The 25635-nt window shown below is 37.6% G+C and overlaps 2 protein-coding genes across 3 annotated transcripts; one reads left to right on the forward strand and one right to left on the reverse strand.

Moving 5' to 3' along the window:
• Window positions 1-5818: 5818 nt before the first annotated feature.
• ube2ia (ubiquitin-conjugating enzyme E2Ia) lies at window positions 5819-16831 on the reverse strand. The gene is made up of 7 exons (XM_081383552.1): window positions 16404-16831; window positions 14036-14130; window positions 13561-13644; window positions 12891-12963; window positions 12680-12789; window positions 7336-7415; window positions 5819-7247 (listed from the first exon to the last, which is right to left on the reverse strand). Exons 2-7 carry the CDS (start codon window positions 14099-14101, stop codon window positions 7187-7189), a joined length of 474 nt encoding a protein of 157 aa, XP_081239678.1. The 5' UTR covers window positions 14102-14130; window positions 16404-16831; the 3' UTR covers window positions 5819-7186.
• il21r.1 (interleukin 21 receptor, tandem duplicate 1) lies at window positions 15256-24338 on the forward strand. Of its 2 annotated transcripts, XM_081383528.1 has the most exons (10): window positions 15256-15426; window positions 16634-16707; window positions 17469-17772; window positions 18134-18254; window positions 18643-18751; window positions 18873-19069; window positions 19682-19827; window positions 19917-20167; window positions 21097-21190; window positions 23059-24338. In XM_081383528.1, exons 4-10 carry the CDS (start codon window positions 18155-18157, stop codon window positions 23749-23751), a joined length of 1590 nt encoding a protein of 529 aa, XP_081239654.1. In that variant the 5' UTR covers window positions 15256-15426; window positions 16634-16707; window positions 17469-17772; window positions 18134-18154; the 3' UTR covers window positions 23752-24338. The 2 variants fall into 2 exon arrangements, with proteins under 2 accessions (XP_081239654.1, XP_081239655.1); XM_081383529.1 differs by lacking the exons at window positions 15256-15426; window positions 16634-16707; window positions 18134-18254 and having other exon boundaries at window positions 17607-17772.
• Window positions 24339-25635: the final 1297 nt, after the last annotated feature.

Consider the following 25635-nt stretch of genomic DNA (forward strand, 5'->3'; position numbering starts at 1 on the left):
GTTACTTATAGTTAGTAGATCGTCTGTTGTGGAGCATAAAAATAAAGATTAAGCGGATATTAAGCAGACAGTCTACTAATGCTCTAATGAGAGTTAGCTGACATGTAGTTGCAAAGTTACTTGTAGAATGTCTAAAGTGGACCATTGAAATACAGTGTTACAAAAATAGCTAGTTAAGCTGTAATGCAGTTTTTTTTCTGTAACAATGTTAGTAGCATTTAGTTAGTTACTCCACAGCATGGAGCACATATATAAAGCACAGAAAAACTTGCGTTACAGCCTACAGCTCATTCTATTATGATACATTTGGCTCCACTGCTGAGTGGCTATCTAATGTGACCAATTTAGTAATTTATAGATGCATTAGCACTGAAATATATTTACCACGACAAATAAAACATGCTAAAAAACTCAATTAAGAGTTTGAGCCACTGTTATTGAGCCATAACCGATGTAATGAGCTCCACTGGATTACAGAATGCAGGTTTGCTTCTTTTTCAGTGCACGCTAAGTGGCCGGGTCAGAATGAATTAGATTTGAACAGGATGCTAGACGCTACTGTGTTCTGTTCTTGCAAACGCTGAGTGCTTGTAACATGGAGAATTAGGGCCTGCACTTTATAAACAGCCAGTCGACGCAATTGATGGGTCCTTTGAAGCTCTAGAGGTTTCCACTTCCACCAGCCCACTTGTGGTGCTGCGTACTGTTTTGTATTAAAATACATCACAGTTAGAAAGGATCAAATGGGAATATTTCTTTCAAGCTTCCCTCATCGCTTGCATTCAAAGCTTTCATGGGTCGAATTGTCTTCGCACAGACGTCTCCTCTTTTGTGTAATCGAAAGCATTCATAGGAGGGTCTTCAGTGCCGTCCCAAGTGATAATGATAGAGCCTCTTCGAAATCTATATAATCTAAAAACAAAAAAACAGCATCAGATAGAAAGCTGAGTTCTTGCAGAACCCTGTTTTCGCCTCAAAGTCAAAAAAAAAAAATTGAGCTCAATAAAAAATAAAGAGATCACATTTCAAGATATAAAGTCACATCTGGGATAAAGTAGCAATTACTAAATATTAAGTCACAGCTAAATGAAATAATAATTGCAATTAGCTTTTTTAACTCTGCAGCAGAAGCAGGTTTCCATACTTTCTTTAAGGTATGTCATAAAGAGCTGATATTTTGTGAACCACAACATGACAAACCAGTTTCACGAACCTATAATATAAAAATAATTTTGTTAATAACGACTACCATACTGCAGGGGTCTAATCAGTGGCAATAGCAATTTAGTTTTGCCAGTTACCAAATATAAATGCTCACATACTTGTTCCATTAATTATTTTGGTTGTACAAAGCATTTGCTCATTAAAAATATAGCACTGTCAAATGTTGTGCATGGTGCTAATTAAATCAGCTTGTTATTAGTACCTGGATGCAGATGAAATCACATTTCATGAGTCATTCGTGCAGAAATCTAGTTAATTCGAAAGGCTTCAACATCAAATCTTAAGTTGATGATTAACAAAGCTCGGCTCTATAAACAGCCAGGCACAAATACAGGAAAGTTATTTCTTGATATTAAAATGACTAATGCATCAATATATGCTGAGAACTTAAATTCCCACCCAATAAATGACAGCTTCTTGACATTATGTGTGGCCCGGCTGGCTCAGACTATTTCCTACCGCACACATAAAACAACTACAGCTTTACTTTAAAGATGGGTATGGGAACAGGCATTAGAATCTAACACTGGTTAATATAAAAATGTCGGATTTGAATGATCATGTTTTGGAAAGGGAAATGCAAGGATTCATTAAAAGTAGCTTAACTTCTCTTCCTGGTCTCGGACTGTGACACCTGAAAGGGACGTTTCCTCCGAGGAGGCAAGGGAGGCAGTGCCTCCTCAAAAACAATATTACAAAGATGAAACAACACAAATATTACAAAATGTGACATTAAAAAGTGTATAAATCACTTGTTTTTCTAAAGTAACACTGTCCAACAGCAACACCAGCAGGTAAACTTACAGCGGGAGTCTCTTGCCTCCCCATTGAGTTTTAACAGACACCCTAATGCAGTGGGTTTAGTGGGGGGTAATTGAGAATGAATGAGAGGAGGCAATGCCTCTATCCCGCTATGATTGGATATGATAGATTATGATTGGTTTGTGCAGTAGCCTAGATCCCGTATCTCCATGAATGAGTCTGAATTAACAAAATGATGACGATAATGGGAAGACTAATTAAAAAGTAAGTAAACAACTCAACAACTTAGATTTCACCGCTTTATGTCACGTCAAAATCAAACTTGAAATGACCTGTAAACATGATGAATGTGAGTTTTTTAATGAGCAATCAGCTTGGTGAAGTTAAAGGTTCATCTTCGTGTCTGTGACAGACAGTGTTTATCGAGCTTCATGACTGATGAAAAATTAGTTGGCTTTTAAAAATAACAGAACATCAGATCACAAATAAAATAATTTGTTTAAATTGTTACTGCCTTTAGTTATTATTGGAATAAAAACAACACTAAAACAACACTGCTTAAAACAATAACATTGATGAGATTTATACTGATAATTTTTTGATGTATTGTAAAGTTATATTTAATTAACCAGGAAAATGTGACAAAATTAAGTTTAACTGGGACATGAATTTACATATGATTTATATAAAAAAAAAATAATAAAAAAAACTGAAGATTTTGCCTCCTCATTTCAGAACACCACTGCACGCCACTGACACATACGATAATTTCTCATTACAATCAGTGATTCCTAAATGGTTATTATATGCGGTTATACTAGACACTAGAAAATAATTCATTTAAAAATGAATGGATGTCGGGAGTAAAAGGTCTTCTAAATGGCAATCAGTATTTATGAAACGTGACTGAGAAAAATAATCGATGCCACCTTTCCAGAGACTTGGAAAGGCAAGAATTGCTTCAATGGCGAGGATGTGTGTAGAGCAGTGTTAATGATTTAATTTGCATTGCAGAACTTCAATTTGCATTTTGCGTTAATCTTATTTAACCAGCTACTCAAAGATGGCAATCAAAAAGGTTACTGTAAGAAATCCCTCAAGACACACAAATGACTAAGCTTCTGAGGACATTCTTGTATTCGACATTATTACCAAAAGGCAGATTGATGCATATGGTTCCAAAATCCCATTGTCATGAAATGCATAGAGAATATTACACCCAATTAAATCTCAAGGAAACGTGAGCTGTTTTCCCATGAAATCAAGTTAGCACAATGCTAGTGGTTGCTAAGGTGTTCTGAGTGGTTGTTAAGCCATTTTTTTGTGGTTGCTATGGTGCGCTGATTGGTTGACGGCTAGTTACTATAGCCCATTTTCAATATGCAAACCCCTACAGATGGCTTTTCCAAACTCATAACTTAAATCATGTGGACAGGTTGCTTTGATATCAATCTGCAAGATTTAGGCGCAATTTATATCTGTAGCACAAACATGATGAGTTGCATAACAGAAATTGTAAGATTTTAGAAAAGTCCCACCAATATGAGCAATAGTAATAGTAATTTTTGCCTTAGCAATTATTGTGTCAGTTTTAGTAATGACACAATGGTTTTGGGGTTTCATTTTAAATGCATACAGCCAAAAATTGTAAAATATTCAAAGAAAATAATGAAATAAAACCAGTAATTACCAAGAAGTTACACTTTAGAAATCTCCTCATGCAATTAGCTGAATAACATCTTAAGTGGGTCTTTCTGCCTCTCCACTGACAGGATTTCCCACTAATAGTTTCTAGCCAGTTTCATTAAAGACTATAAAATCATGCTGAAAATATTCATATTCATAATTGTGCTGACCCCCGCAAGAGCTTGGAGTCCAGCCAGCGTTTCCTCATTCACATCAGAACAGCATTGACAAGCTCACAGAACCTAATTCTACAATTCTCATGGGAATGAGCGCAGTCAGAACACCTTACCAAGTTAATGTCAGTGTGATTAAACATTACCTTTGTTAGGAAGAATACATAATTAGCATGGAAAATCTCCTGCTTTAAAATCACCTGCTTTAATCTCATTTCAATGAGAGGAGGCTTATCAAATTCAGGGCCAGCTATTGCTTCACCTTTAAAATTCAATACGGGGCATTTTCCCATGGGGATAATAGCTCTCTGGCTGTTAGCTTCCTCTTAACAACCCAACGAATCCCGTGGCCTGTGCTATAGGCAGCAACCTTGGAGCGAATCTGCTAAATCTGATATATAAATGAGTACCATCCCATTTAAGCGGTTTCAAACCATACCACCAATACAGAACATCTAACCACAATTGCTGCCTCTCATTTCAGCAAATGGGAGTTATAAGCCAATACGCATGAACCAAAACCTATAGACCTTATTCACAGCTAGGCCATATTTGTTTGCATTTTTAACAGGAATAAAAGCGACGCTGTGAGGGATAGACATACATCTCTTCAGTGAGTTGTACTGTTAATTAATGTGTTTTTGGATAGTTCTGCTGACAAAACACTGCAAAAAATATATTTCCAAGATATTTCAGTAGACACACACATACATATACACAGAACTCCAGACAACATGAGCTATGGGAAATTATAAGTGATCTGGGAGCTTTGTACAGCTTTGGATGCCATTGAAACACGGCAAGTCTATCCCTCACAGCCTCCTTTCATACTGTACCTGTCATGGCGCTGCTCTGAATAAGGTCTATTCTGTAAAACAGGTCGCATTGCTTCTGGTTTAGGTATTTTTCGTTAAATGTAAAGCTGTTTTACTCAAGATACCTTCAAAGGAGCAAGCAAAGATGGGTATAATCGATGTCCATTGCACATGTAGATATCTAAAAGTTTATTTTCTCACTAAAATTTGCATTTAAATCAAATAAAACGGCAAAAAATTAAAAGAACTAGTAATGTTAGCTAATATGTAACCCTAAAATGGGCAAGATCATAAAGATACATTTATTTATTGTTATTTTCCAAATCATCAGGTAACTCATTACAAGTAACTCGTGTAATCAGATTACTTTTTTCAGGTAACTATAAAGTAATGCATTACTTTTAAAATTTACAAAATAGCCGAGTTACTTTTTCAAATAAGTAACGCAGGTTACTTTGTTTTCCCATTTATTGACTGACAACTCTCTTGAATCCATGTTGAGACAAATCGAAATGCAGAGGCGTTATGTGCAAACATGATGGTTATTGTAGTTCTAGACTAAATGTGAACGTGCATTTCCTCATCTCACTTGCACAACAAAAAATATGCAAATATCCAATAACTAAACATGTTAAATAAAACATTCATTTGTATGCCTTTAATCTCACATTATTGACCAATGTACTAGCTTCTGACATTCGGTGATTCAGTTAACTATAAGCAAATATTATTTATTGGTAAAGTAAATGTTAAACTTTTTTCTCCTGTAGCTTATTCTTCTGTTATCCAGAATGGCAGCACAGCTGAAAGGTTTGAGGTGCGCCCTCAACTGTACACAAGTGAATTTGCATTTCTTTCAGCCTGAGGATTATTATTTCACTTTTGGTGTGAAGGGGTCTTTATATTTCCAGTAAAATATAACTTTTTTTATTATAAAAAACAAAACAAAAAACAAGCCAGGTGAAAAAAGTTACGCAAAGTAACATAACGCATTACTTTTCTAAAAAAAAAGTAACAGTTACTTTTTATGGGAGTAACGCAATATTGTAATGCATTACTTTTTAAAGTAACTTTCCCCAACACCGATCAGGACAAATTATTCTCTCATAACTAGAAAACAGTCTTTTTAAAATTATTTTAAAAAAATAATACATATTTATGAATATATTAGTTTACTGTATCATATTTAATACACACATTTCTAGGGCCTAAAAAAATAACAACCATAAATTTGCTGAAAAACCTGTTGTACACAATCTACTATGCCCTCTGATTGATAGTTCATACTTTTTTTTTTTCTTTACTTGAAAGTCTTTTTTGCTGAGAAATCTTTAATGATTTCTATAAAATACATGCAAGATGCACATTTACAGGACTAAATCAACTTGGATTTACTTGATTATTCATATAATCAAATACACATACAAATGCTAAATAAGACACGACAGGCTTTTGGGGAACAATAATTTGCCAATCTCTAATTATCAAATATGATACTAAACAAACACAGAAATTTGAAGAAAAAAAAAAAAAAAAATCTCTCTCTCTCTCTCTAATTCAACCTCTTGATTCAATTAATTCCAGTCATATAGAAATATTCATACATAAAGTGACCATGAACCATGAGAAGACCTTTCAAGCACACATTGAAATCAATCCATTCATGGTGTGAAGCAAGTGGAAAATGTACCTGCAGTCACGACTGGCTTTGTATAAACATTTTTATTTACTCTATACACTTACATGAACAAAACACCATATAAACACAAAGAGACTGATGCAGCGGTTAACTAACCATTTGATTCAGGGGCCTTGTACGCAAGTCTTTTTTTTTTCTTTTTCTTTTTTCTTTTTGTGAAACACAGACGGCCGAGGCAGCACAATGCTATCATACTGAACGGTACATGCTTAGTACACTGCCTGCATCAGGAATGGAAATCTCTCTATAGACACTAACTCAAAGTAAAGAAAGTATAAAAGTATCATTTTACAGCAGTTGAAATACTGACATTAATAGCAAGTTTTAAATCATTAAAACCATGAAAGAGAATAAGGAGGCCAGTCTGAAAAAAAAAAAAAAAAAAAGATTAAGCGAAACCAAAGTTTTAGGCTCATGCCTCTGCATCTGTGGAATATCATTTCTTCTGCATGTGGATGTTTGTGCCTTTTTTGTTGTTGCAAATATGTAGCACTGTTACAAAGCAACCCCACCCATCATTTAAAAAAAAAAAAAAAGCCACATCACACAACCTAGTGTGAACTCCTCTGCTGAGGATTTGCCCAACTGGTAAGGGGAAAAAAAAGTAAGAAAAAAAGATTTATACAAAAGACCAAATTTAAAATTTCCAGGAAAAGTTTGTTAGGATGAACATCAGTGGATTGACAATGGCACAACACATTCATTTCTTTAAGCCCAGCAGTAAATAAGTATGAAGTGGATATGAATTGAAAGGTGGGGGGTGGGCTGTAACAGGGGTGAGGAGACCTGGTCAAAACCCATTTCCATTAAGTGAGAAATCTTGAGGTTTACGGCGAGAACTTTTTGGCTTGTGCTCTGACCCTTTTTTCATACTCCACTCTGTTTTGGCTGAAACAGAAATGCAAACACAAGATTCATAACAAAGGCAATACGAATTTCAGTCTCAATAGGCAAGACTATATTTGAAGGTGCGTACCAGTAAATTGTGTATGCCTCAGCCTGTGCGGGATCCTGAATATTTGGTTCATTAAGGAGTTCTTGGATTCCTAGCAAGATCTAAAAAGATATAAGAGAAATTGTGGTGCTTCATGAGATAATACTGCCCTCTTCAGGAATGCATTGAACATTTGGCTTATGGAGATTTTAAAAATCAACCCACAAACCCATGCAACATTTGCAGTTCAAATCTTCTAAAACAAAATCAAATCCATAATTTGAATACAAAAATGAAACTATAGTTAATCCTTAAATTGATCTTGAACTACACGTTGTTATTGGATATACCAATTAAATGGACCAATGCATCAATTTTAGGGATGTTCATTTCGGTTTGTTTTTTTTTCCGCCAGAATGACAACTGACGCTTGTTAACGGATCATTAACCGTCAACTGCCAAGACTGTTAAGTTAAATTAGAAAGAATAAGTATCTGTGATACCTAAATGGTTTAGTTGTACGTGCACAAATAGGCCACATACACTTCAGGAGTGGCAACCGCATTTAAATGCGGGAGTGAGTAAGTTACCATTCCGTGCATGTACGGAACACGACTCCCGAAACTGCGATGATTGACACCGGGGTAACCATAGCAACGTTCTGACATCTAGTCTTTGGTCTCCAGCTCCACTATTCTGACCAAAGTAACATTACAGCGACAAAAGACCCGCTGTGTTCAGCAATTTTAACGGAAGCAGCCGACGGAGGCCTCATGTTTGGAAACGCTGCTAGACAGAGTGCGCTCTTGCAGTGTTGCCATGTCCACGCATTATTGGCATTTTGGGGCTTGTTTAAAGGGGTCATATGATGCAATTTCTGGTTTTCCTTTTTTTTTTAGTGTGTTATGTAGCGGTTTGTGCATGTATAAGATCTGCAGACTTACAAACTCCGTGTCAAACCTAAAGAGATATTCTTTATAAAAGTTAAGGCTCAGCCACGCCTTCCTAAAACGGTTCGTTCAAACACACCCCCACAAATCTACGTCAGTATGTGGGGGCAGAGTTCACAACACTGCCCAAATGTACATGCAAAGAAAGGCGGCGTAACTTTATTCCCGCCTGCATGTCGTGGAGACACTGTCGTAGCGAAAGCCAAACGACTTTCCAAAAGAGGACACAATTATAAAAGAGAGTGCTTAAGCTTTATTTACAACACAGTTCCAGAACAATACAAGGCAGGCTGTGCACAAAGACTGATTCTGAAAAGTGGGGCAATTCCATCTTTGCATGTACATTCTGGCGCTTCTGACTCACAGACACAGCCTGTAAGTATGTTTTCATATTTTAAGAATTTGCTACCGACTATTCAAATGCAAGTTGAGCAGTATAGAGTAGCGCTTGCTTGTTGTTTCTACGATCACAAATGCAGACATAGTTGTTTACACAGTGTTCTCCCCCAGTCGCACTTGCAAATTTGATTGATCAGCTTGGTCATCTCATTTTCCGGTTCAGATTCGGGCTTGAATTGATAAGGTAGTGACGACATTATCACCTGCCATTATTGCTTTGGGACCTGATGTTCCAAATATGGTAAGGGGTGTGACACTTGACTTCCATCACACGCTTAAGGTTATTGGGCCAATCACAATGTACTGGATCGCTGGCCAATCAGAGCATACAGTGATTTTCAGAACGATGAACTTTGTAAAAATCTACGAGTTTCAGAAAGGCAGGGCGGTTCTGAAAGGCAGTTTCAGAACCATAGAGGAGCAACAATAAATGTACACTATGTGTAAAATAATGTCTTTTTATCCTAAAACCACGTAAACGCATTGCATTAAATCAAATACACAAAATAATGTTCTTTTTAGAACCACCGTATGAGCCCTTTAAGTTTGGCTCATAAAGAGATCAAGTTTATGGAGTTATTAGGGTGTACATATTTCGGTTTTATTTTCAGAATAAAGCATTTCAATTTATTTTATGGGCTTGTTGCTCGTAGGGCCCTGTGATACAGATGAGAGATCCATCTCCGATGCATGTTAAGATACGCATAAGAGATGTACCCCTTGTCTGTCATCTCTCATCCCATGTCATAACAACTAGTTGTTCGATTCGGTTCCGTACACACTGCGTAGAATTTTTGTGAATGCGGTTGTCACTCCCATTAATTACTGAACTGTCTGTACAGAACTGGATTAAGCACTAAAGTGAAATTACGTGTCGTTCAACCATAGAGCAAACGTTTTAAAACATCTTGAAAATTACTTAAATTTTGAACCATTTACTGATATTATTAAAGGGTTAGTTTGCCCCCCCCCCAAAAAAAAGTCATTATTTGCTGACCTGCATGTCGTTCCAAATCCGTAAGACTGTCATTCATCTGAAATAAAATCTGAGAGATTTCTGTCCCTCCATGGACAGCTACACAACTACCACTTTAAAAAAAAAAAAAAAAAAAAAAAAAAAAAAAAAAAAGAATAGATTGTAATATATAGAGTGGTTTAGTCAGTTTAGTCAGTTTTCTGAAGCGACATGATCACTTTAAATTATGAAAAGATTAGATTTATTCACATGATCACCGAGCATAAACAGAAACTCAACCGTACTTGCTTGACGCGCGAGAACAAGCCTCACTGGTTCTTGCAGAAGCTCAAACATGCTGCGTAACACGAGAATGAACCTCATTGGTTCTTGATGAAGCTCAAACGTGCTGCGTAACTCGAGAATGAACCTCATTGGGTCTTGCAGAAGCTCAAACGCGCTGCGTAACACGAGAATGAACCTCGTTGGTTATTGCAGAAGCTCAAACTTGTTGCGTAACACGAGAATGAACCTCATTGGTTCTTGTACGTGCTGTGTAACACGAGAATGAACCTCATTGGGTCTTGCAAAACCTCAAACGTGCTGCGTAACACGAGAATGAACCTCATTGGTTCTTGCAGAAGCTCAAACGTGCTGTGTAACACGAGAATGAACCTCATTGGGTCTTGCTGAAGCTCAAACGTGTTGCGTAACACGAGAATGAACCTCATTGGTTCTTGCTGAAGCTCAAACGTGCTGCGTAACACGAGAATGAACCTCATTGGGTCTTGCTGAAGCTCAAACGTGCTGCGTAACACGAGAATGAACCTCATTGGGTCTTGCTGAAGCTCAAACGTGTTGCGTAACACGAGAATGAACCTCATTGGGTTCTTGCAAAACCTCAAACGTGCTGCGTAACACGAGAATGAACCTCATTGGGTCTTGCTGAAGCTCAAACGTGTTGCGTAACACGAGAATGAACCTCATTGGTTCTTGCTGAAGCTCAAACGTGCTGCGTAACACGAGAATGAACCTCATTGGGTCTTGCTGAAGCTCAAACGTGTTGCGTAACACGAGAATGAACCTCATTGGTTCTTGCTGAAGCTCAAACGTGCTGCGTAACACGAGAATGAACCTCATTGGTTCTTGCTGAAGCTCAAACGTGCTGCGTAACACAAGAATGAACCTCATTGGTTCTTGCTGAAGCTCAAACGTGCTGCGTAACACAAGAATGAACCTCATTGGTTCTTGCTGAAGCTCAAACGTGCTGCGTAACACAAGAATGAACCTCATTGGTTCTTGCCGAAGCTCAAACGTGCTGCGTAACAATAGAATGAACCTCATTGGGTCTTGCTGAAGCTCAAACGTGTTGCGTAACACGAGAATGAACCTCATTGGTTCTTGCTGAAGCTCAAACGTGCTGCGTAACACGAGAATGAACCTCATTGGGTCTTGCTGAAGCTCAAACGTGCTGCGTAACACGAGAATGAACCTCATTGGGTCTTGCTGAAGCTCAAACGTGCTGCGTAACACGAGAATGAACCTCATTGGGTCTTGCTGAAGCTCAAACGTGTTGCGTAACACGAGAATGAACCTCATTGGGTTCTTGCAAAACCTCAAACGTGCTGCGTAACACGAGAATGAACCTCATTGGGTCTTGCTGAAGCTCAAACGTGTTGCGTAACACGAGAATGAACCTCATTGGTTCTTGCTGAAGCTCAAACGTGCTGCGTAACACGAGAATGAACCTCATTGGTTCTTGCTGAAGCTCAAACGTGCTGCGTAACACAAGAATGAACCTCATTGGTTCTTGCTGAAGCTCAAACGTGCTGCGTAACACGAGAATGAACCTCATTGGGTCTTGCCGAAGCTCAAACGTGCTGCGTAACAATAGAATGAACCTCATTGGTTCTTGCTGAAGCTCAAACGTGCTGCGTAACACAAGAATGAACCTCATTGGTTCTTGCCGAAGCTCAAACGTGCTGCGTAACAATAGAATGAACCTCATTGGGTCTTGCTGAAGCTCAAACGTGCTGCGTAACACGAGAATGAACCTCATTGGTTCTTGCTGAAGCTCAAACGTGCTGCGTAACACAAGAATGAACCTCATTGGTTCTTGCTGAAGCTCAAACGTGCTGCGTAACACAAGAATGAACCTCATTGGTTCTTGCTGAAGCTCAAACGTGCTGCGTAACACAAGAATGAACCTCATTGGTTCTTGCCGAAGCTCAAACGTGCTGCGTAACAATAGAATGAACCTCATTGGGTCTTGCTGAAGCTCAAACGTGTTGCGTAACACGAGAATGAACCTCATTGGTTCTTGCTGAAGCTCAAACGTGCTGCGTAACACGAGAATGAACCTCATTGGGTCTTGCTGAAGCTCAAACGTGTTGCGTAACACGAGAATGAACCTCATTGGGTCTTGCTGAAGCTCAAACGTGCTGCGTAACACGAGAATGAACCTCATTGGGTCTTGCTGAAGCTCAAACGTGTTGCGTAACACGAGAATGAACCTCATTGGGTCTTGCTGAAGCTCAAACGTGCTGCGTAACACGAGAATGAACCTCATTGGGTCTTGCTGAAGCTCAAACGTGTTGCGTAACACGAGAATGAACCTCATTGGGTCTTGCTGAAGCTCAAACGTGCTGCGTAACACGAGAATGAACCTCATTGGGTCTTGCTGAAGCTCAAACGTGTTGCGTAACACGAGAATGAACCTCATTGGGTCTTGCTGAAGCTCAAACGTGCTGCGTAACACGAGAATGAACCTCATTGGTTCTCATACGTCAAGCGTACATGCTTGAGCTTCCGTTTATCATATCTGATGTGTGCATTGATGAATTTTTAAGTGAAAAAATGCCTAAATTAAATCTGTTCAACATATAAAGCGATCGTGTCTTTAGAAAATTTGGACTAAACCGTTCAATTCATATGGATTAGTTTAACGATCTAAAGCGTCAAAGTGGTAGTTGCTTAGACTGTCACTGGAGGGACAGAAATCTTTCCGATTTCATTAAAAATATCTTCACATGTGTTCCAAAGAGGAACTAAAGTCTAAGAAGATCCAAGCTCCACAGCTTACCTGCTTGATTGTAATGGCAGGCCTCCAGTCTTTGTCTTCCTCTAAAATAGACAAGCATACGGTACCAGACGGATATACATTCGGATGGAATAAAGGAGGCTCAAATTTACCTGTAGAAGAAGTCACATTATAAGAATCTGGCATAATTAAAAAAAACAATGTGCATACAAAGTACAGATAATGGATTAACTCCACTAGACATCTGATTTACACTTTGGTGGAGAGGAAGGATAGTCATCCTTGAACAGCATCCGAAGTTTGAACAAGCCTCCCTCCCACGGTGTCTGAAAAATGAAAAAGAAAAAGTACTTATTTACTTAAAGTCCCCCTGTGGAAAAAATCCAGCTTTTAAATGTTGATCATGTCTACGTGGCATTTTTAATATGAATTTGCACATGGTTTGTCTTAAAGGATAAGACAATCATTGTGGAGTATTTTCTCCTTAAAACTGCAGTGACCCAAAGACAGTCTTCAAAACGCAGTTTGAAATCGCTGGTGTTTCTGACGTCACAAAGTACCTTGTAACCAATCACGTCAACGTGCGATGGTCAACGAGTGCTGGTGTGACTGAGGGCTAATTTGAATATTCATAGAACCACATATACTAAATGAGGCAAGGGTGTAGAGTTACATTCAAGCTATTTCAAGGCATGAAGAAATGTTTTCAAAGAATTCTTTTTTTTTAATGTGTAATTTTGGTGATCAAAGATGAGTTAAGGGATAAAATTGACTACAGGGGGACATTTTGTTTTCCAATCATACAAATGACATTCTGTAGTAGTTGAAAAGACAAGAATTTACAGGAGCAGCTTTTGATATGATGTATACCAGACATAAACATGTATGCGTGCCTGTACTATAAACATTGAAATGGCACTTACTCCTTTTTTCCCTGGGATGGCACACTCCCAATTCATCAAGTTCATCGTTCCATCAGGGTTTTTTGTCGGTACGGCTACAAAACCCTAAAAGAAAATAAAAGAAAAAAGAAGATTTTTTTTTTTTTAAATCCTGTGGGTGGCTGCAAAAGTTTCAAAATGTCAGACTCTAGAATCTTTTTAATCTATGGTCTCGTTTCTGCAAGCACATACACCCCAACAGTTTCAATAGTGACTTCTCAGCTGAATAAATTAAAATAAAAGCAACATCTTAAAATAACGGCTCCAACTCAGATGGAAAGCACTCCCCTTTAGTAAAGTTTTAGGTTAATACTGAAGCTCTAAAAATGTAATACAAAAAGATCCTCCATGGTTCTGCACAAAGCCTGTTGCTTCTCAAACATTTAAAAGTAAAACAAAACCCATCTCGCTCTCTTGATTTCTATATACTATATAACATCGGAAAAATCATACTTACAAAAGGATGGTCTTTCCGCCAAGCCTTTCGTTCTTGTGCGAGACGACTTAACGCTATACCAGACATGACTTGCGGCCCACTTAATGATTGAAAACCTGGATAAAGAAACAATATTTTCTCGTCAAGCAAGATCCACGAATCTGTAAAACTATACACAGTCTTTATGCAATGTTCTTCCTTATTTACTATCAATATTTAACTCGCTGATAATAACAACCCTTTAGTTATTACGATAAAGAATTATGGGGGGGGGACATTCTATAACATTCATCAGGATTTGCTTCCATTTTGACCTTTAAATTAAAAATAATAAACAAATAAATTGTTAGGTTGAGACTAACATTAAAAGGTAAACCTTGAAACTGGGTTCAGTGGGTTTATACAAATGAGGAAATGTCATTAGAGTATGAAACATATCTAGGGAGCTTTTGATTTTGATTTCATAAGAACATACAGTAGTGAAACTGTAGCGGTGGTGATACACACTGTTGTTTACGGTTCTAGTACAGAATAACTGCACATTTCCCAATCTCTCTCAGTGAGAGATGTATGATCTGACAGAATCAAACAAATCCTGGTTCTCTCAACCTAAGGGTCCCGCAATATGTGCTAATTATATCAGTAGTGGTAAGGTTATTACATTTAAACATCTTAACCATTTGACTGATCAGGTTGTCCAATAATCCATTTCTAAAACTTATTTACATGTCCTCTGGGATCTATAAAATGACATATGGCGGATCTCTCTTCATTTCAATGACGTTCAAAATAAAAAACATCAAGATGGTTTTATGATTAATTACTCTGAGGGTTTGATCATCATGAGTCAAAGGAAGCATGATTCAGAGTGTTTACAACTTTTTTTTAAAGGCAGGGTAGGCGATTTGCTCCAGAAACATTTTTGCACTGCTGGTTGAAAGTCTCTTCACATCCTGATAGCAATCGCTAAGTTAAAGTGGTCCAAATGTACGCATGTATGAATTTACCATCTGTGTGGAACCATTAAATGTTCACCCCATCATTGTATTCGGTCCAAAAGCAATGACACAATGTCCCACCTGCATGTCGGCTATTTTTATACCTTTTTTACACATTTTGTATGTCTCTCTTATCTGACACACTCAGTTCAGTTCATGGAGTCTCTCCTAATGAGCTGATGATCTGGTTCAGGTGTGTTAAATAAAGGAGACATACAAATGTGCAGAGCAGCGGGTCCCGAGGACTGGAATTGAGAACCACTGAGTTAGACAGACGTCAGTCACCGAGCACCGCAACCGAAACAGCAGCCACCTTTTACAGTTCCTCCTGAACCAAAACAAGCTTATGCTGTGTTCCTGCCAAAACTACCGTAATTTGGATGGTAGAGAGTGACCTGCGCCGCTTTACTAGGAGTGTTTATTTATTTTATTTTTTTATTCCATATTGAGACGACTAACGATTAACCGGAAACGGAAAAAAAGGGTTGATATTTGATTCGCTGTATCAGGTTGTTACTTGGTTTTTGAGACTGTTTAAAAAAAAATATTTTTTTTTTACTTTTAAATGTTTTTGCATAAAATGACAATCTATAATAGTGCGGTGAGTCGATAATGTATAAATGGAGAAGTGAGAAAATTAAAAATGAGTAATGTTTTCATAAACGCATGCGGAAATTGTGTAATCCGACCCAACGAAGTGTCAAATTAAGGGGCCGTTAACTCTAATAAGAAGAGTTGATAAACATGATCAAACAAACAAATTCAATAAATCGCTGTAAAATAATTAGCTGAAAATTAAAATCTAAGTTGAAAGTGTATAGTAAAGTTATTCGCTGAGAGAACAACGCATAAATGAATACTAATATATATATATATATATATATATATATATATATATATATATATATATATATATATATATATATATATATATATATATATATATATATATATGAAGCATATTACTCAGGGTTTCCATAGTTGGCACAATCGAAACAACTTATTAAAATGAATATGCTGCCCGCCTAGGTTTGATTAGAGTAAAGAGCAAATAAACCGGATTGAATGAATATATCTGTCAGATGCACATTTTTTTTGCGCGATGCCGCACAACAGCATTCCTCACTGCGCGCACATAAGCCGCTGATTGAACCAAATCACGCTTTGTTGCGATTAACTGTTCGCGTCAAACTACACGGACATAGATGTATATCTGCATGTGTGCAATTACATTATTATAATACAAGCGCGCGCTGTAATTTGTCGCGTCGCGTGTAGTCTAGATAGGCTGTTAGCCTAGCATAGCTGGATAGCTAACAAAACCCGCAAACAAAACACCGCAAACTACAGTAAACGTCCACAAATTAACCCTGCTTTTACACCAGACATACCTCGTCAGTGAAGATGAGTACTGTACTCTATCAAGAGCCGTTTAATTGGGAATTCGCGTCAAACTCAAAGCAAAAATCTAGCGAAGTTTCCCTCCTGGAAAAAAAGAAAACACAGACATTTAGCCAAGATAATTAGGACCCGTGAGTGCACACGCAGATGCCTGAATGAAACTTTCAACATGTCCATATATACTGGTTGAAATTGAATGGATTGTTTCCTATAATTACAGGCTGACGAATTGCAAGGTAACATTCTTCTCTATAAACGCAAACTGATGGATATCACCTGAACGTCCAATTTAAGGTAAAACACGAACAGTTAATTGATTAATTAAACAATGTAGCTGATTAAACCATGCATATTTTGTGATTAGTTCAATAACACTGCATGTTCTCTGCTGCTTGTTTTTACCGAGTCAGAGAAACCCACTGATTTAAAGGGATAGTTCACCCAAAAATAAAAATTCTGTCATCATTTACTCGCCCTCAAGTTGTTCCAAACCTGTATGAATGTCTTTCTTCAGTTGAAGATAAAGGAGGATATTTTGAAAAATGTGGGTAACCCCATTGACCTCCATAGTAGCCTATGCAGAAAAAAATACCGTGGAAGTCAATGCTGTCAATTGTTTGGTTTCCCACATTCTTCAAAATATCTTATTTTGTGTTCAGCTGAAGAAATAAACTCATACAGGTCTGGAACAAGTTGAGTGTGAGTAAACAACAGAATTTTCATTTTTGAGTGAACTATCCCTTTAAGATTTAAAAAAATTTGGTCAGGCAGTTCTTGGACACCTAAATGTTGTCTTAGCTCTCAAGCGCACATATGATTAAGGATACAAATGTGAATAAATATTAGTCTAATATTCAAAACACAGTCGGCTCTTTTTTATGCAGTGGCCTACTGTAGGCTATATTACTACCATTTTACAGCACTCATACCATAATATAAAATGTCACACATATCACTGCTTTTTCATTTTTATTTAGGCTATTCATTTCATTTTTGTTATACCCATGCCAAGCCCTGATTTATCTGTTTTCTGCTATATTGACCCCCCAAAATAGATTCTGATGACACTGCACATTTATCCGGCCCAACGTCAACAACAGGAACTATCCTTAATTGGTCTCATTGGGGGCGGAACATCTGCAAATGGGATCTTGTTTTAACCACAACCACATCCTTCATGTCATATTTTCGTCACAAGCACTCTGACTGTGCATGTAGATCAGTAGAAGATTGGAATAGCGTGAATGTCAGGTGGAGTAATGCAATGTGGAGCTGGTATTTGATTCAAAACTGCATATTTTTATATTTTCAGAAAACTTTTATATTTTTGTAAACCGGTTCGATGGGAATATTATCAAGGTAAGTTTTAGAATTTCTCTACTTCTTCTGTTAAAGTCAGTTTTACCTGTATTTCCCCCCCCCCCCCAACCTCAATCATCTATTTTTCTTGTTTAATCACCATAATTTTGCTTATAGACTAAACAATATGATGATAAACATCTTAAATGTTTGTGATGCTTTTCTATATTTTATATGTATAAATATGTTATTATGTGTATGTGTTATTAATTACCATGTTTTCTTAAGTTTGTTGTAGTTATAACGTTGGATCTTTTTGACAATTGAAATGAATTTAATTAAAATACAATATAAATTTGGTTATATACTACCGATTTAAATGCCGTTATGTATTAAAATAACATGTTTGCTTCCTTCGCAGTTTGCATGTTGGCTCTGTACAATGCATTTGAGCAGGGCTCACCACAGTTTGTGTCATTGTCTCTCCACAATGGCTCTATGGCAAGCCATATTCTTGCTTGTTTGTGGACTTATTGAGTGCAGTAAGTTTGCATTTATTGCAATATTACCATTCCTCTAACACTGTAAAAAAAAATAAAAAAAAGATGCTGCCTTAAATTAAGTACAATCAACTTGGATGTTTAAGTAATTTCAACTTAAATTACATTAAACTGACTTAAAAACAAGTTGACAATTGCTTAACTTATTTTGATGAGTTAAAACAATGTAAAAATATACGTATAATTGTTTACAGTGAAAGTAATTCGTATCATCTTGTAAAATAGGTGTAAACATCCTCAGAAGGATATAGCTGCAACAGTATGATTTGCCTTGTCTCCTTTGACCTAAGCAGGTGTTGCTTTGAGAAGAAACGCTGTACCGTTTCTGTAGCTCGTTTGACCACATTTCCTCTCACTTTATTCTTTGCAGATGACGCTGCGTGCAGTGTGACCTGCACCACAGACTTCATCTCCAAGCTGAACTGCTCTAATTCTGACTCGGCAGGAACGGCTTCGTGTGATATTGTGGCAGATTGCAGGTACAGATCTAGCACACTGTGTTCTTACTTTTGAGAATGTGAATCTACTGAATCATTGTCTGGCCTCTGCTATTTCCATTGGTCAACATATTGTTTAATTAGCACGTTTCATGTCTCGCAGTGATGAATATTCGGCCGTAAAAGGGAACTGCAGCATCAAATCGCCACAATCCTGGTGCACAATGGAACCAGAGGATGTGGATGGTGTGATGGCGTTATATGATACAAACTGCTCTATCATAGTAACACAAATGGTCAAACAAGGCAATATGGAGATCCCGACAAGGCGTTACTCTGAATTTGTTTTATACAAATCTAGTAAGTTCCTCTATCCACTTCAGCAGCAGTGTAAAAATAAGCTGCATTTACAGTGAAATCCAAATCTGAGATCCCTGCAAAAAGTGCTTTGTAGTGAAATAAAAATTATAAAAATGTTTTTCAAACAAGTTGTTTGGGGAACCCAAAATGGTTCTTCTGTGGCATCGCTGCAAAAACCCCCTTTTGGGACTTTTTATTTTTAAGAGTGTATGAGGATTTTCACCGTCTTTGGTTTGTCCTCTTTTGCTTTCGAGTTTGTGCTTCAAGTTTCAAGTTCAAAGATGTTCTCCAGCATGATTAAAGATGATCCAAAGAGAATCTTGAGCTTCAGTGGAAGAAGAACATCTGACTGGCTGTACAAAGAGTCACATGATCATCGTCAAACATACATCACTGATTAGTGACATAGACATTGTGCAGAATCTTGAATATCACTACTTAATTTTACATGATAACCTTCCTCAAAGTCCCTTAAACCTTTTTGTTGGAATTGGATTTGAATCCCAGATGTTTAATGTGATCTCAGACTTATTGGACTCCAATGTAATTCATAGGCCTTGTTTACTTATGTACATTATTCACTAACATTTGTTTTGTTTTCTTTTTTTATAGTTAAGCCAACGCAACCTTTCAACCTAACAATTGCAAAACTTGATGGAGGTTTCAACCTCACTTGGAATGTGGCTTATGAAGGGGAAGGTCTGTGTAAAAAATTATACTACAGAGTACGATTACGAACTAAAAGTGACCCGGATGAGGTAAAAGATCATTTTGTCTATCCATATGGAGGGAAAATTACACATATTTATACTTTTTTTTTTTTATAAATATGTTGATTATTCCACAGAAGGGGCAAATTTACACTACGCAGCAGAACCAACAATCCATGGTTATCATCAGTGAAAAACTCCTGCCAGGGAGGCAATATGTGGCAGACATTCAGGTCGCTGTACATCCGAGGTGGTTCACATCCATGTGGAGTGAATGGAGCGACAGTGTTGAATGGACATCTGACTCTCCAGAGACGGATCAGTACTATTTCCTGCTGCTGGCTCTTCCTCTTGTAGCGGTGGTGCTGCTGGTGTACAGTGGGAAACTGTGAGTATCACTTTTATTTGTCCAGTATTTCATCTTGGCCTGGTTTGACAGACTGGGCTTAGACTTAGCCAGCAGTAGGTCTTCCAGTAGCTTTTTATAAACGTTCATTTAGGGGGATGGTGTGCATCTTGAGACAAAACAATGGCACTGATGTGTTTTAAGATATGTTTAGGCTTGTGAAACTGGCACTTATGTTCCAGTTCAGATCTGTATTTGTCAAAAAAAATTGCAATCTCAGTTCTAACTGTTTACTTCCCAAAGATAAAGTTCAAGGTCTTGCTCCTCATGGAGGCCATGAGGTACACTTTTAAGACTTTAGGGAATTGTACAAGCTCATACAGAAGTCACTTTGTGGGATATGGAGAAGTGAAGCAAACTCAAACCTCTCTCATTATGACTGTTTCTTCATTTATGAGTCACAGGAGTATCTTTATTATCTGTTAGTCATATGCCTTTGAGGCTTATATTAACCTTTCAAACCATCAAGATTTAGTTAACTCCTTCTTAAAAATCAGAAAGATTATGTACTGAGAAGTTTGCCTGATATCCCACATAGTGACGGGCTTAATAAAAGACTACAGACGAGTGTGATCTTCAATTTCGATAGCGCCTTCTAAATGAGTATTCCAGTAATCGATATGACGGCACTTACCGTATATGAATAGTCCTTTCTCACCTCCTACGTTCACAAAAACCACAACAGCAGCAGATATGTTTGTGCAGACGGTCTATTTTCATGTAGGTCAAAAAACTGGAGGAAGTCAGAGCTACAAGCTCTGCAAGTGCATAGAGCTCGACAGTTTCCGTGACAGCTGCTGTTTTCATTTGTTTTTCAGCACGTAATCATGTCCAGAGATGACAGCCTGTTTTAAATGCATCCACCAAACTACACTCCACTCATATAACACTTTGTCTTTTTGCATGTATAGAGGGGGCATCAAAAAGCCGACCTTATGGCAGCACATCCCAAGCCCGTATGAGTATTTCAAACCGCTCTACCATACACATCAAGGAGACTTTAAGGTATGTTATGTTTCTAAATGTCTTGTGCATAAGCAGAAGTCTCTGTGCGTGTAACATTTGGGGACTTTCACACATGCGACTTACTTAACCTAACTCGCAAGAGGGGAATGTGACATTTTTCAAATGAGTCAGTCTGTAGGGGCTTCAAAGGAACAGGAGGGCTCGCTTAACATTTGGTAGCGATTGTGTTAAATATGAAAACTGAAAGTAGCAGTTTTCCCCTCTAATGGAAAGTACTATGAGTTCAAACCCAAACTCTGATAAGGTGGGTAGTTATAAATAGTTGTTTTTAACTAAAGGGGAATTTAGTGAATATTCCACTGGGTAGGCTTATGTGAGCTGAAAAATACTACCCTCTATCGAAAGCTCAGAACAACAAAATAAAAAGGAGTTATTTCTTGTTGTTATTGTCCCTCGGAGCACTTCAGTAATTCTAAGATATTGATGAGGATTTCTCTGAAACATTAGCGTTTGGAAATGTGACGGTGTCGTGAACTTGCAAGACTCGAGGCTCCAGCTTTATTTTACAATGGCAGTAAATGAGGAAATCGTGGCAGCTATGTGCTGATCTTTATTTTCTAACATATTCCAGTAGAGGTCAGTAACAGGCTGCATTAGCAAGTTTTTAAAACGTTTAGAAGGATCTATTTACCCAGTACATTGTGAAAATAGTAGAGGTGTGTCATGGGGGTAAGTGTTTTGATCTGTTAATCGCTCCATGACACCCTGTGTAATTTTCCAACCCCCCTTAATACTAAAATAGATTACTCGGAAAATTCTACAGACTCAATAATCTTTTTTTTTTTTTTACCTGCATGTTATGTCTTTTGTTTTGTAGTTGTGCTGTTTTGCGTTCATAATATTAGTTTTTATTCGGTGTGCACAAAGCACCTGAATGCTTGAGTCAATTTTACTTCATGCGTCTAAAAGCATTTAACGTTACTAACCATTCATGAATATGAAAAAGCTTTTAATGAATGATTTTTGTTACAATTTTTTTATTAACACATTTTAAAGTTCAGGAAATGATGATTACGATAAGATAATCTGCACGTAGGCGTTGTTTTGAGCGCTTTGACATTAAGCAGTGTGGGGTTTATCGGGTTCATTTAGTGGGTTAGAAGGATCATGTGATCCTGAAGACTGGAGTGATGCTGAAAATTCAGCTTTATCACAGGAATAAATCATTTTTAAGTTATTTTAAACCGTAATATTATTTCACATACATTTTTACTGCATTATTGATCAAATAAATGTAGCCTTGTTGAGCATAAGAGACTTCTTTTACACAAACTTTCGAATGGTAGTTTATACATTTCACATAATCAATACAATGACTTGAATGCACCTCATTAAAATGAACATGTTTTTAATTTCAGAATTAAAATTTGGTAATAATGTTTGAGGGGGCATAATGTTAAAAATGTTAGAGTGATACATGTCCTAATATCATAATTAAGACAAACAACTAATTAAAATAATGACATTCTTTAATACTGTATAATCATTTGGCATAATGTTTTTATAATTTCTCCAAAAAAGAAAAAGAAAAAGTTAAGCAGTTTTGAAGTTGTGCTAATCCAAGTCTTTTGATGCAGGACCATTTAAAATGTTTTTTTGTATATATATTTAGAATTTTTTCTTTTTTTTAACTTTTTTTTTGTCATTGACCTACCGACGAATACAAGATTAAGAAGTGTATCATTTAGTAATATGGTAGGACTGTGGAAGTGACTGTCTCGCCAATTAGCCAGAAAACTTTCACACTTCTCACATACTTGATGTTGATCCCCCCAGACTTTAATTTAATGTCATTTATTTTCATCATGACCAAATAAATAAAATGATCTACTTGTGTTTTATTTCAGAGGTGGGTTGGACCAGTCCTGACGTTCAATAACTTCGATTTCCATGAGAAGAGCAACACTTTCCAAGTGCTTTGTGAGAGCAAGCAGAATGACAGTTCAGAGGAACCTAGTAACAGCAGGAACGGTGAGCAGGACTTTGGTCTGGCGGGTCAAAACTCATCAAAACTCTACTTCCTTGGTGGCAACAGTAACAGCGTCACACACTCCGGCGGACACATATCGATGGACACCGTTACAGTGTCTGGTCAGGAGGGCGTCATGGCCGACTGGTCCGGTGACAGTCGCAGACGGAGCCTAGAGAACTTCCTCGATGACAAAGACACCAATGAGAGAGCGGCTGAGGTCGCAGACAGACAGCCTCTTGTACCTGAAGGCAGCGGGAGTTTACAGGGTTTAGACTGTGATGACTGGCATCTACAGGAGCACGACCTGGAGAACATTGAACAGGTCTCGCTGGACTCTTACGGTTCCAATGAGGAGTCCGATGATGGTTACCCACAAATGGGATTGGATTTAGATACCATAGACAGTGGATTTCTGGAGTCAGACTGTTCAAGCCCGTCGGCTTTTGATGGGAACGAGCAGATAGAGACTGATTCACTGGATGGCGTGGGAGGCTCCCATTCGAATTATGTCAAACAGTGGGTGGCTTTTACAGCAGTTCAAGTTGATGCCCACAGCACTGGAAAGTAGCTGTTCATGGGAGTTTCTATTACTACATTGAACTGAATCAACTTCAACTGAATAATAAACAGGAGATGGTGAAAGCGTCTATGAAATATCTGAAGACATTGAATCTAATTTTCTCATAATGTGTTGATGTGAGCAGTTTCTCCTTACACTGCACTGTATTTGTGGCACAATGCCACAAAATAGACTAAATGTTAGTCAGCTGTATGATCGTTCACAGGACATTGGTTTACATTTGGCTGCAGGACAGTATGTGTGGATGCATCTCAATTGGCATACTATCAATCATGTAGATCAGAGTTTGCCTAACTAATAATCATTATCCATCACTCTAATTGTACATTTTCTGTCATGCTCTATTTGTATCTGTCAGTAAAATATTGTATTGCTTGGCATTTTTAATGTGACATTGATATCACAAGAACTTCTGTGGCAACGATACAGAACAAAATCCCATGAATTTATTCCACTAAACTATATTTGAAATGTTTCATTTTTCTTTTCAAATCATCTCTCTCCTGGTCAATTTCCTCCCCTATGCTTCACTTCTGAATCCAAATAAGTATGGAATCCCTTTTCACTTCAGAGTTAAAAAAAGAAAAAGAAAAAAAATGAAATATGTAGTAAATGAAAGTTACAATTACAAGAAATAAAGTCTCAGAGTAAAACTAAATAAATAAAAAGGCAACTATGACTTTATTTGTCACAGTTGTGATATATAAAGTCATAATTGCCTTAGAGTCTATCCTTTACAGAATTATATAATTAACATCTCTTCCTCTGGGAATGTTGTTAACACAACCACTCCCTGTGGTATGCAAAAGTACAATTAGTGTGTCCTAAATCATAGTCTGTAGCATACCAAAAGTGCGTGGGTGGTTTACTATCCCAGTTAACAAAAATAGGTTCCAAGAACGTTTTGCTTGCATTCCCATTAAGTTATGAAAACATTATTTAAGTTCACTGAACGTTCAAAAGTTAAAGGGATGGTTCTGAGTAATTTCAACCTAGGGTCCTTTGCACCATGACCTCGAGCCAGCCCCCCAGAAGCTTTTTTTCCCTTGATCGAACATTATTAAAGTTAGAGCTTATTTAGAGTTGTCAGCTGAATGGCTTAATGCAGGCGCTAATGGATCCAAGGTTGTATCTCGTAAATTACCCCACTAATAATGCCCAGTATGGTACCAAACTTCTACAGTAGTACAAATAGGTTCTGCACTCATAAAACGAGGCATTGGAAAGTTTGTAAGTACATCAGGAGTTTATTTAAATAACACTTGCCTGATGCCTTATGCTACCGCTAACCTGGACGTCGAGGTCACTTCCGTGATTTGGGAAAAACGACATGTAACCAAATTCAAGGTTATTTTGGCTAGAAGTGGGTTACTCATAGCCGGACTATATTGGGTCTACCTAGACGATGAAATGACGGCTATTGCTCACTGGGAACCCCGTAAGACTTTCGTTCATCTTCGGAATGCAAATTAAGATATTTTTGATGAAATCTAAGAGCTGTCTCACTCCTTCATAGGCTGCTAGGTAATCAATATCTGCCAGCCCAGAAAAGTAAGTAAAGACATCGTTAAAATAGTGCCTACAGTGGCTCAACCAGTTTATCAAGCGACTATAATACTTTTTGTGCGCAAAACCCCCCCAAAAATGACGACTTTATTCAACTATTCATTTTCTTCTGTGTGGGCCTCTGACGTGAGTTCACGAGAGCGTCACGACGCACGCGCGAGAACTGAGAAGATGACACAGATGGGTCTCGATGTAGTGTTTAAAATGGTTCTAAACTGCATTTCCTGGATGCCCAAATCGTGAGAAACCACAGAGTCAGAGCTCACGTCAGAGGCCCACTAGGAAGATAATGAATAGTTTGTTAGT

Source organism: Scardinius erythrophthalmus (assembly GCF_964197995.2).
Source record: "Scardinius erythrophthalmus genome assembly, chromosome: 1".
Classification (NCBI taxonomy): Eukaryota; Metazoa; Chordata; class Actinopteri; order Cypriniformes; family Leuciscidae; genus Scardinius; species Scardinius erythrophthalmus.